This window comes from Erpetoichthys calabaricus, chromosome 2 (assembly GCF_900747795.2).
Source record: "Erpetoichthys calabaricus chromosome 2, fErpCal1.3, whole genome shotgun sequence".
NCBI lineage: Eukaryota > Metazoa > Chordata > Cladistia > Polypteriformes > Polypteridae > Erpetoichthys > Erpetoichthys calabaricus.
Genome location: NC_041395.2, coordinates 37,254,971 through 37,267,022, shown reverse-complemented (window position 1 = coordinate 37,267,022; position 12,052 = coordinate 37,254,971). Strand labels below are relative to the sequence as shown.

Here is a 12,052-nt window from a genome sequence, read left to right as displayed (position 1 = left end):
TTTAAACAAGTCTGATGCTTTGTGAAGGCGGAGCTCAAAGTAGGGGTGGGGCTTTAAACAGCAAAGAGTAACAGTGCACTTGTTAACTTGGTCTGACAGAGGCTGTCTTCAGCTGAAAAGTCTCCTAAAAAGACTCCTAATAAACCTACAAATGTGTGTCCTTTATGTGGAGAACGTATTACATTAAAAGTTAACATAACCAGTTGAAGAGAAAAAAAAACTTTCCACAAAACTAGATTGTACTTTGGCATAAAAAGGGGGCAGACTGTATTTGATTAGCTGTGATTCTTTTAATCCTTAATGCCTGTAGCTTATATTTGTCATGCAGTAGAGTCACAGTGACAATTGTGAGGGCTTAAGGGAATGCACCATTTTGTGAATTTATTTGTTTCACATACAGAAATATTTTCTCCTTTTATTTAAAATCACAGCTTTCATTATCCTTATGAACAAGCTCCAGTTTGAGTGTCAGATCCTGATGCAAGACGCCTGCGTGTGGTGACTGAAATGCTGAGCTATATGATAGTATGTCCTGTTGGGATTAAACCTTCAGAATAATCTGCTTTGCCTTTTTATGTAAAGTTAATACTGAAGATACTGTAACTGTACTCCATTAGAGAAAATAATTCGACCACTTGAGGCTGAATTACAAATTTGGGAGAAACAGCCACTTTTGGAGAGCACACGACTTGACTCTGGCATCCTGGAAGTTTCAACCTCCTCTCCACGTATTTGCATGCTGGAAGAGACTGTAGTCCAGAAAGACCCCCATTCATCTGATTTCCAAAGCAGTAAGTCCATTGTTGTAATGGTATGATTTTTAATTAACAGTGAATTTTTATTTCAGATAGAAAATTCTAAAAAGCAAGTCTCTGAAAACAAGACTTAAGATTTTCCAGCTGCTTCACTAATACACTGTCTTGTGTTTAAATCCCATGTCCCATTGCTGTCTGTGCGGCATCTGCATGTTCTTTCCTTGCCTGTAGGGGTCCTCCTGTGGGTTCCACCATGCTACATTACAAAGAAATGAAGATTAAGTTAATTACAAACATTAAAGTGGCTCAAAAGGCACAAGTGTGCCCTGTAGTCCAGAATAAGTTTATGGATTGTGCCCACTGTTTCAGAGAGATACTGGCCATCCTGCGATCCTCAGCTGTATAAGCAGGTTAAAAAAATGAATGGCTAACCATCTTCATGATCATGCACTGTTGAATCAGGGTTGCACATGGGCCCACATCTGGGCTACTTTTGGTCTTTTGTTCTCTGTGTTTTATCCATCCATCCATCCATTTTCCAACCCGCTGAATCCGAACAGGGTCACGGGGGTCTGCTGGAGCCAATCCCAGCCAACACAGGGCACAAGGCAGGAAACAATCCTGGGCAGGGCGCCAACCCACCGCAGGACACACACAAACACACCCACACACCAAGCACACACTAGGGCCAATTTAGAATCGCCAATCCACCTAACCTGCATGTCTTTGGACTGTGGGAGGAAACCGGAGACCCTGGAGGAAACCCACGCAGACACGGGGAGAACATGCAAACTCCACGCAGGGAGGACCCGGGAATCGAACCCAGGTCCCCAGATCTCCCAACTGCGAGGCAGCAGCGCTACCCACTGCGCCACCGTGCCGCCCTCTCTGTGTTTTATTTTACATAATTTTATAAAGTGACGTTTGGGTGCCAGAAATTGATGCACGTTGGTCAAACATGTAAGTAAGAATTTCTTTGGGCTATGAAAACGTGAGAACAAATCTAAATTGTACTGATAATACTGCATTATGTGTTTGTCATATAAAACTTTGCATTAGAAAACCTTGGAGCCAATACCATTGGACACCTGCATAAGTTTGCAATCTCAATCTTTTGCTTTATTTGTTCTCTGTGGTATGGTGTGTTGTTTATGATAAGAAACAACTAAAAAATATGCAGGTTATGTGATATATCTAATCTGTGTGGAAACAAATTGGCATAAACCAATAACCTTTTGTTGTAGTGAATGTTGATTTGCTCCTGTTGAAAACGTGATAGAGAGAGAACAGCAAGAAAGGCATGTTTGGAGTGCGCAAAATCTGTAACTTTTTTTATTTTTCCTTGTTATACATTTATTCAAGTCCCTAATACGGTGAACCAGTTGTGCTTTAGGCTTTGATACCAACATATAGCTGTGATTTGAGACAATTATAAAAAGGCTTTAAATGATTTTGAATTATCTTTAACATTACCCAATACAATTTACCAGTGATGTCTCCTATCATATGGAGTTCTGCAGCAATGTCTGTTTAGTGCTGTGTGGTCCTTCCTTTTGCAGATGCTTTATGCAGTCCATGTTTCCATCCTGAAGAAATTTAAGTGTAGTGAAAGGATATGTAGAACATCACCTAGGCTATTTTTGACAGGCGGAAGAAATTAGAGCCAGCATCTAGAAATAGAGGAATACTTAAGCTCCTTAAAGGAGGAAATTCCAAAAGCTTTGGTTAGAGCTGGACTTTTCTATGTGCATGGTCACTATGGTCATTATAGGCTATATTTAAGCAGAAATAGCAAATGCATTAGATATTTTATGGAGGTTTTATCTAGCAAACCTTTAGGACTGGCATACTGGGCTGGTGGTTCCCTTTTTTATTGAAAACAATGGAAAAGTGGTTGTTTTCAAACAAGCAAATGATCACACTCCTCTACCTTCATGGAAAAAGACAGTACCTTAATAATGGAAAAAAGACCTCATCTAATGGTTAAACCTCAGACACAAGAGAAACAATATGGATTCCATCCTGGTTGTGGAACAATGAACAAGCCTTATGTCCTTATACAGGTGCTTGAGACATGACAGGACTTTGTCAATCACATCTGCGTGTATTTATTTATTAAACTTGAAAAAGCTTCAAACTGTGTACCCTCTAGTACATTGTGGCAATGGAGTAGCAAGGTCAGTACAAGAGAGACTTGGGCTTTGCCGATGGCGTGTCTTGTCCTGTTCATCATTTTCATGAACAGGATATCAAGGCACATCTGAGGTTTATAGAATATCCAGTTTGGAGAACTAATGATTGTGCGTCTGCCTTTTGCAGATGAAGATGTCCACTTGGCTCCATCATTATGATCTCTGGTGTATAATGGAATGGTTTGCTGCTATGTTTGATGCAGTTTTCATGAAAATTAGCACTTTCAAATGTGAGGCTGTGGTCCTCTCCTGGATAAGAGTGTTTTGTTCTTTTAAGTTAAAAGATGACCATCTACCCCAAGCTGGAGGAGTTCAAGTACTTAGGAGTCTTGTTCAGGGGTAATGGAAGAGTGTGTTATGAGATTGAATTGCTGAGATAGGGGCAGTGTTAGGGAAATTAAGCCAGGGCAGAGTGGTGAAGTGGGAGTTAAGTCCTCAAACCTAGTTTTAGATTTATTGTTCAATCAACATCCCACGTTCAACTCTGAACACTAGCAATGGGCAACATCCAAAAAAAAAAGAGAGAGAGATGGCAAGTACAAATCACTGAAATGAGGTTACTGTGTTGGGTTTCTGGACTCACTCTCCCTGATATGGAGAGTAGCTCAGGAATATAGGAAGAACTGAGAAGAACCATTGCTTCTTCAGATCCAGGTTATAGAGCATATTAGATTGTATTCCATATCAAAATAAAAAGATCGAGACAGACTGGCTTATTGTACACATGAACAGTGTTATGTTTTTTTTCCAAATGGGCCTTAAAGTTGAACTATATTTGCACTTACTTCCAGTGTTTTACCGTATAAAGTACTTGTACTTTTACTTGAGTGTGGATTTCAGGTATCTTACCAGAAAATTATTTTGGTAAAAGTTATACTTATGGGAGACTATTACTTGACTAAAAGTCTTAAAGTATCTCATTTTTTCTGTACTTAAGTATTAAAAGTATTTTTCTTCTATTAAATGTACTTAAGTATTGAAAGTAAAAGTAAATGTTACTAAAAAGGCAAGTGAATTTTGAAGAATTAAGCTTATTCTTTCAAGCATGTACACCACCTTAAAATGGTGCCTATTTTACACTTGCAAGAAGACTAGGTCTTCACATCTTCCTTCCTTCCATTCATTAAACCATCCCTCCTTTCTTCTCTCCCACCCATAATCTATCCCTCCTTCCTTTCTTCTCTACATCCCTGAAAAATTTGCCCTTCATTTTCAAAAATAGAGCCTCCCACCCCTCCCTACAGTAATAACAATGATCGTTACTTTAAAATTTGCTGTTCATTTTTAAAAAGAAGTTGGCTCTCAAAACTCTGGGAACTCAGTCTCACTTTTCTAGGGGTGAAGGCAAGTCCTGCAGTGCTAAATAACCTTTCACAGGCTGCTGGGGCAGATACAGGTGCAGCAGTTGTGGCAATATGGTCAACTCCCCTCATGGCCTCAGTCACTGCTGCCCTCATTTCTTCTGAGGCATCACCAGTGTCAGTTATAACATCATTGTTGCATTAAGTTTCAATTCCTTCACAAAGTTTCTAAACAATTTTTGCTCAACAGAACGGCTGGAGCTCTTGAACCACATACTTTGCAACAGCTTTGTCAATGGACCCCTGAGACATAGTCCAGGTTTTTAGTAATGTGCCCTGCTTGCAGGTGGAGGGGGTCTCAGGAGTCCTTTTTCTCTTTGTTGAGGTCAGCTTTCCATATTTTTTAAGGTGGTGTACGTGCTTTCTTCTGAAACAGTGAGACAAATACATTTTATAAGCATAAAAAGTTCAGTTACAGGATTTAAGAGATTACCAAATCTGCAGCTGTAATAAATTGTGGCCTAATTTGTGTCACTGACTGTAATATCGTTTTAATTTTTATAAATTTATCAACTGAATTTTGAAGGCTCTTCTGTAACCTGTCACAACCATGAGTATACTGTAATTGTTACCTGAGGAAATATCTGAACTGCAGGTAATAAGAGTGTTTCACGATAATGGACAGTTTTGTCCAGAGTTTTGTGTTGAATTAACTCTGGCAGAATTCAGCGGTAAATGTTATATTTGTGATTCCGATGTTATCATCGACATTAGCTAGATACCAGGACAGGAATAATGCTAGTTAAATTAGCTTACGTCAGTGTATTTCTTGGGTTTGGATGGGGAGTTTCTAAATGCCAATATTTCCATATTTTTGGGTAAGCACTTCATCTGGTATGAGGACTATTTCACGCCAGCATAAGAAAACATTTCTCACAAATATAGCCACAGGTTTATATCCTTGTCATCACTGTTGTTTGCCGCCGAGTTGCAGGTGCTATTGCAATTTCTGCTTCCATCATGAAGTCGGTGTCATCGGGCAGAAATCTACTGCTGTGTTTGCTCGCATCGGAATGTCTGGGCTTGAATGGAAATCAAAAATTTACTGCGACATTGAGGACGCACGTTTGCACCCACACATTAACGGATTAACCAAAGTGCTTGCAAACTAGGAGCTCTCATTCACTGCTTGGTTGCAGTCTGTGCTCAACCGTAATTTTTTTTTTTTGGTAGGAAGATGCTTAAGGGTAATGTATGCTTTTACTCCAATACATTTTATTTAGGGAATGTAGTGGAGCAAAAGTGAAAGTTTACAAATATAAAAACTTACGTACAGGTAATCACAAAAAATATTGTGATGAAGTATCACTTGTTACACTACAGCACTGCTAACATCCCATGTTAAGGGCAATGCCAGTGCTTCTTGGTAGAAGAAATGAATGGCCGAATTGCATATTGGACGAGAAAATCCTGTTTATCTTGAACATTACCTTTAGAAATACTACAACAGGTACAAATTAAAAAAATATATATATAACCAAGGTAGGCATACAAAATGTCTTAATACTTAAAAATGTGTTTTATTATTGTGAATGAGAGAGTCCGCTTTTGACTAAGGACAGAACATCATGTTAAATCACCTGACAGCTCAATTTAATTTGTGATTTAATTAACACTAATAGTTCATCTTTTACAGAAGTATATCTATAACTTGCTTTTTATTTTGTGGCCATGTAATTTTTGTAATTTTTTAATTAGTGGCAGGACTGGTGATTTGGGAGTTGCTCTGAACCTGAAGACTGTCAGCAGAGCTGGAATGCTTTCTGGGAAAAGCATTAGGATTTCTACTTACTTTTTACAAAATGTGTTACATACAAGTGTGATATCGCATATATTTTTTCCAGTGGAGCTGTGTAATTGCATGTTATTAAAAATGTGAGATTTGTTTTCGTCATTTAAAGTGCAAAAAGATAAACAGCTGTATCACTGTCATCAATAAATTACACGTTTTAAGGTATTTTTTTTCTTTAGTTGCACCAGTGATGCTTCTGTCAAGTTTCAGTAAGAACATCTCTCACTGGAAACGTGTAATTGGTCTGCAGAAGTAAATTAATATTTCAGCATACTGAGAAACAAAAGGGGGGGGGGGGGGGGGGGGGGGGGGGGGGGGGGGGACATGGAATAACTTCTAACCTAATGCTGTTGTTTTGATTGAATGGCTTCTGTTATTGTTAAAGATGGCAAACATTCAAAGTAGTACAGATAGCAATTAGATAGCCTAAGAAAAGTTTTGATTTACTTGGCAGGATTGTTGGTTTTTAAAAGGTTCCTTTCTAGTTATTCTGTATTACTAGTTGTGTCTTTGGTCTGAGGGGTTGAGGTGGTCATTAACCTTTGAGGGAGGACCACCAAATGATATGGTACGCTCTCTGCTGTGTTATTATTACTACTGTTGTGATTGTGGTTGCTACTGTAGAACACTACCAATCAAAGGATTTACTTCAATTTCATGTCATTTCTAATAACGCATTTCCCATCAATCAAATGGGCCGGTGATTGCCTACAATGCCTTTCGTCAAGTACAGTGAATTCAGAAATTTTAAATTTGACTAAATTTGCAAATGTTTCTGAAAACTTTTGTCATTATGGGTTATTGAGTGTAGATTGATGGGCAAAAATAACAAATTTATCAATTTAAAATCTACAACACAATAATGTGCAGAAAGTGAAGAGATCTGAAAACATTCTGAATTCACTGTGAGTGTGTATGTGTGGGTGTGTGTGTGTACACGTTTACCATACCAAGTGTTAAAATATATATGATTTTTTTATGACAAATAAAAGAATTGTTTTTATATATTATGTATTTTTATATGCAGAACTTTGTAAACTCGTCTATATTGCAATTATAGAACAAAGGACCACTGCCTGCCACACCTAAAACTTGGCAACGGTTTGGTCCTGTCATAAACTGTTTATCCTAAGTTTCTAATATTTTCACAGTCCAAAGGATGACTAACTTTTCTTTAGCTGCCTTTCTTACTTTAAGATAAACAAAGTTGATTTGCTGCTCTCCAATAAATCTATTGAATTCTAAATTATAAATACAGAGTGACATCAGAACGTATATTAAAAAGAAACCTATGACCTAACCAGATTGACTCTGTTGAGTGCGTGTAGCCTGTGATGGGCTTGTGTCCAGTCTGCTTTTAGTTGCTGCTTTGCTCCAAATGTTGCCAGGCTGGATAACAACCTCTCCTCTTGGTGTATAATGTCTACATAACAGGCATAAAACTACCGTCTGATGTCAAAGATACTCCAAAGCGAGTGAGGCAGAAGCAGACCAGCCGAAGGTACAGCTGTCAGTCGCCCAGTGCAGTGGTTTACAGTGTTCTTGTGGACGACGACACAGCAGTGAGTATTCCGCCCTTCTTTGACCATACATTCTTTCCAGTGTTGTTGAGTTTTTCTGTAAATGTTATAGGTTTTTTCTGCAGCCTAATCATTCCTTGTCTCTAACTGGCTATCTCTCTAACCCCAAATTCACCTAATAGCTAATGTGTGGTGAGCATACTGGCACAAAATGTCTGCCATCCCATCATCCAGGTGGATGCTGCAGATTGGTGGTGGTTGAAGTGGCTCCCCACTTTTTACGTAAAGTGCTTTGAGTAGTGAGAAAAGTGCCATATAAATTGAATGAGTTATTATTATTAGATACATAGCAGTGGCATCCTCATTCATTTTCAGTATTTGGTTAATTATCTAAAGTGGAGATTTCAGCAATAATTTTTTTTTTTTTTCAAAAGGTAGTAGATATATCCTTCATTAGCAAACAGTGTGCTAAAATTAGACATACATACAGTACGTGATGTTGAGAATAAAATATTTTGTTTTTCCTTCTTTTTTTCCTTCATAATTCTAGAAGACAAGGTACAATCTTAGGAATCGGAGATCAGTACCTGGCCACTTCCCGGCTGAAGGATCAAAGTAGTGGAGGATGGCTGAAAGACTCTTAAGAATCACTTTTTCCACAGAGAAATATTTTTTAATTTTATTTTTTTAATAATAAACTTTTATAGAATTGAGATCTGCAGGTTTTTCTATATTTATTGTTATCATCCACCTCTTCCTAAATAGCTTTTTTTCCCAAACACATTTATAAACTATATTAAGCCCATTTTGGGGTCACATTGGCCAGAAGCTATCTTGGCAATACTGGACATAAAGATGGGGTAATAACCCCAGCCATCTGTTTCTAAATTCAAAAAGGCACCTCGATCCTTACCTTAAGGTTCATTTTGAGAATGAAAAACAAAGCTTCCTTTGTTCTGTCAGGTGTTCTTGTTCCTTAGCCCATTGCAATTCAACCTTGGTTTTTTTACAGAAAAGATTGAACTGGAATGGCAACCAGTCTGAAAAGCCTACTTGATGGCACCATTTTTATGCTTGGTCACATGACAGACTTCATCTCATTGGTTATCTGCACAAGTCCTATCCTGTTCCTTTGGTCCAAAATGATCAGAAGCGTATATTGAGTAGAGGATCTCAACTGGTGACTCTCTCATACTCCATAAACCAGTGCTGTTGTCATGATGACTGAAAAACACAGAAGGACTGATCTCTCTGTCTCAAAACACAAATGATCTTTTTCCATGAATTTACTGAATCCAATGTCGGAGTCAAATTCACAAAGCCAGCTCAGGATACTTTACTGACACGCGTATACTCTATTACACCCATTGATTATACTTTTTAAATATAGTTAATTGCGGTAGTGTGTGATTAGTGGGCATTTCTCGTGCCCTTGCAAGTTACTGATAAAAGAACGCCCAGAGTCCGAACATCTGCTTTTACTGGTTTCTTATTGATACTTTGTACATGGAGTAACAGTGGGACTGGGTCACAAATCAAGAGGCTTTAATTTTGTATCAGTTCTTTTACTAGTGTTCTGTTTCACTTGTTTAAAATCAGAAAAGGAGTAGAAACTTACTTACAGTGCCCTCCATGATACTTGGGGGAGAGACACATTTTTCCCTAGATTTTTGTCCTCTGCTTCACTGTTTCAAATTTAAAATTACAAATTAAACAAATTTAGGATGTGGTTATAGTGCACACTGAAGACTTTTATTTAAGTGTATCTGCATACATTTTGGTCACACCAAGTAGAAATGACAACACTTTTTCTACATTTTAGGGTACCATACTGTTTGGGGCAGTTGGTGTCACAGATGTTTGTGATCACTCAGGTGTGTTTCATTGCTTCATAAGATACCTCGGCTTCCTTCTACCCTTTGGAGTTTGCAGTTGTCATTATTCAACATGAGGACAAGAACTGTGCCAATGAAAGTCACAGAAGCCATTATGAGGATGAAAAACAAGAATAACAAAGGTCAAAGAAGTGACATCAGTAAACCCTTAGGATGACCAAAATAAACTCTGGACTATCATGAAGAAGAAAGAACGCACAGTTTTCCTCAGTAATCACAAAGGGACTGGTAGGTTAAGGTAGACCTCAACTGCTGATGACAGAAAAATCTTCACTATGGTAAATAAAAAGCCACACACGTCCATCCGACACACCAGAAACAGTCTTCAGAAGGCAGATATGGATGTGTCAGAGAGGACTACCTGCAGAAGACTTCAGAAACAGAAATACAGAGGCCACACCGCAAGATACAAAGCACTAGTTAGCCACAAAAATGGGATGGCTAGATTGCAGTTTGTGCAAAAGAATTTAAAAAAACCCTGCAGAATTCTGGGAAACGGTCTCATGGACAAACAAGACAAAGATACTCCTGCCATCACTCTGATGCAAGTTCTAAGTGTGGAGACTGAAAGGATCCTACCTTATCTATTAAATGTGGCGGGGCTGTTATGGCTTGGGCGTGTATGGCTGCCACAGATACTAACACACTTCTTTTCATTGATGATGGCAGTAACACAATGAATTTTGATGGGGTATAGAAACATCTGATCTGCTCAAGTTCTAGTAAATGCCTCTAAACTCATTGGAGGGTGCTTCATCCTAAAACCAGACAATGATCCAAACATTCAGCTAAGGCAACACAGGAGTTTTTTCAAGCTAAAAAATGCGAAATGCTTGAATGGCCAAGCCAGTCACCTGATTTAAATCCAACTGAGTCCATGCTGCAGAGCCACAAGTACATAGAGGTCCATCCACATGAACATCAAACTGGACTGATCTGTTAATATAAGAAGAGCCAGAGCAGACTGCACTTCCTGAGGAGACTCAAGCCTTCTGAGGTGTACAGCAAGTTCCTGGAAACATTTCACTAATCCATTGTAGCCTGTGTGTTGCTCTACTTGGTGGTTTCACCAAATCAGCTTAAGTTTATTCAGGTGTTTGAACTTCTCAGAAAAGCCACTTCCATCACAGGACTGGCCTCTGGAGGCTGTTGTGGCAAAGAACATGGTAGCCCTTGTGGATGCCATTATGAACCAATGTACCCAAGGGGCTCCTTCTTGAAGCACTTTTAGCCACAGGCTCATTTCTCTCCCCGTTGTACTATGAAGTGCTTCTTGAGGATCTTTTCTGCCTGCCGCCATTAGGCAGTTCAACGCTTCCTCCCAACGTCTCTTCCTTCACTCCAGCCAGAAGCAATAGAAAGATGGTACAGACTCAATATACTACAGTTATTTTTAGCATAGTATTATTGTGTTATATTGTACTTTGAGTCAATATCTGTGTATTTTACATTTATTTGCTTGGCAGACACTTTTATCCAAAGCGACTTACAAAAGAGGTAAACAAAATCGAGCAACGTCAAGCTGGAGTAGGACAGGTAACAAAAGTTGATTGCCACATTAGAAAAGATGTAATAACTAATAATTTGTTTTTACTGTGGTATGCATCAGAATTTCCCCTTGGGGATTCATAAAGTATATCTAATCTAATTCTTTTTGTTTTCAATGGCCAGTATAGCTTTTAATGCTAACCTTTGTAACAATCAAGCCATTATTAGGCATGCTTAAAAATACTCCTTTACTTAACCTGATGGAAATGAATTGCATATTTAAAATTGTGTATATTATTAATTCTCTGCATTTTCAATTGATAGTTTGTAACTGCTGACCCACCTACACAGAATGGCTGCTACACCACCAAGACCTGTGGCCTGGCAACATGAGGAATTGCTAGATAAAACAAGCCATACATCTTATAAATAACTTTCTCCTTTTTTCTTCCCCAGGCGATGGTTAAACAGACAATAAGCAAAAAGTAGGTAAAATATTGGTGTGGATCTATAACAGTGCAACAGAACAATATATAATATAACCCCCCAAAAAACTTAATACAACACACAACCAAACCACGAAAGGTGCTCTACAATATTTACAAGTGAACCAATGAACATACAACTCAAACCCTCCCTTGTCCCCACACTAAACAAGTATAACATATACAGAAAACACGAAACAAAGTCCAGAAAATTAAACCGGAAATGATTAATGAATATGAACTTTAGGCAGTTAGACACTGTCCTGCAGGAATTGTAACACGTGTGAAACTGATCGATTGTTCCTTTTCCGAATGAACAATAACACTCTCACCGTTTTGTCCTCGGCGTATTAGTATGTTCCAGAACACCGGGGTTTTGTAGAAATGGTGGAATCATTGAATGTCTGGCATTGAAAGCAGCAAGCGGTAGAAATGCGTGTGATGATTCGTACCAGCGTTTTTTATGTGGAGTGTGTCAGTGTTGTAATGGCTCCCTTTTTTCCTCTCTCCTCCTCTTTTCTCCCCCCTCTTTTGTTTAAATAAAAATATCCCGGATGAAGTTGA

General features: G+C 38.5%; 1 protein-coding gene across 2 annotated transcripts in view; it reads left to right on the top strand.

The window, feature by feature from the left end:
• Positions 1-8,333, top strand: part of LOC114645764 (uncharacterized) — a 47,476-nt gene extending 39,143 nt beyond the window's left edge. For both annotated transcript variants that reach the window (XM_051922326.1, XM_028793598.2), the window contains exons 8-10: positions 618-791; positions 7,535-7,662; positions 8,171-8,333. In XM_051922326.1, coding sequence (XP_051778286.1) covers positions 618-791; positions 7,535-7,662; positions 8,171-8,239 — 371 coding nt within the window. In that variant the 3' untranslated portion in view covers positions 8,240-8,333. The remainder of the gene's footprint in view (positions 1-617; positions 792-7,534; positions 7,663-8,170) is intronic.
• Positions 8,334-12,052: the final 3,719 nt, after the last annotated feature.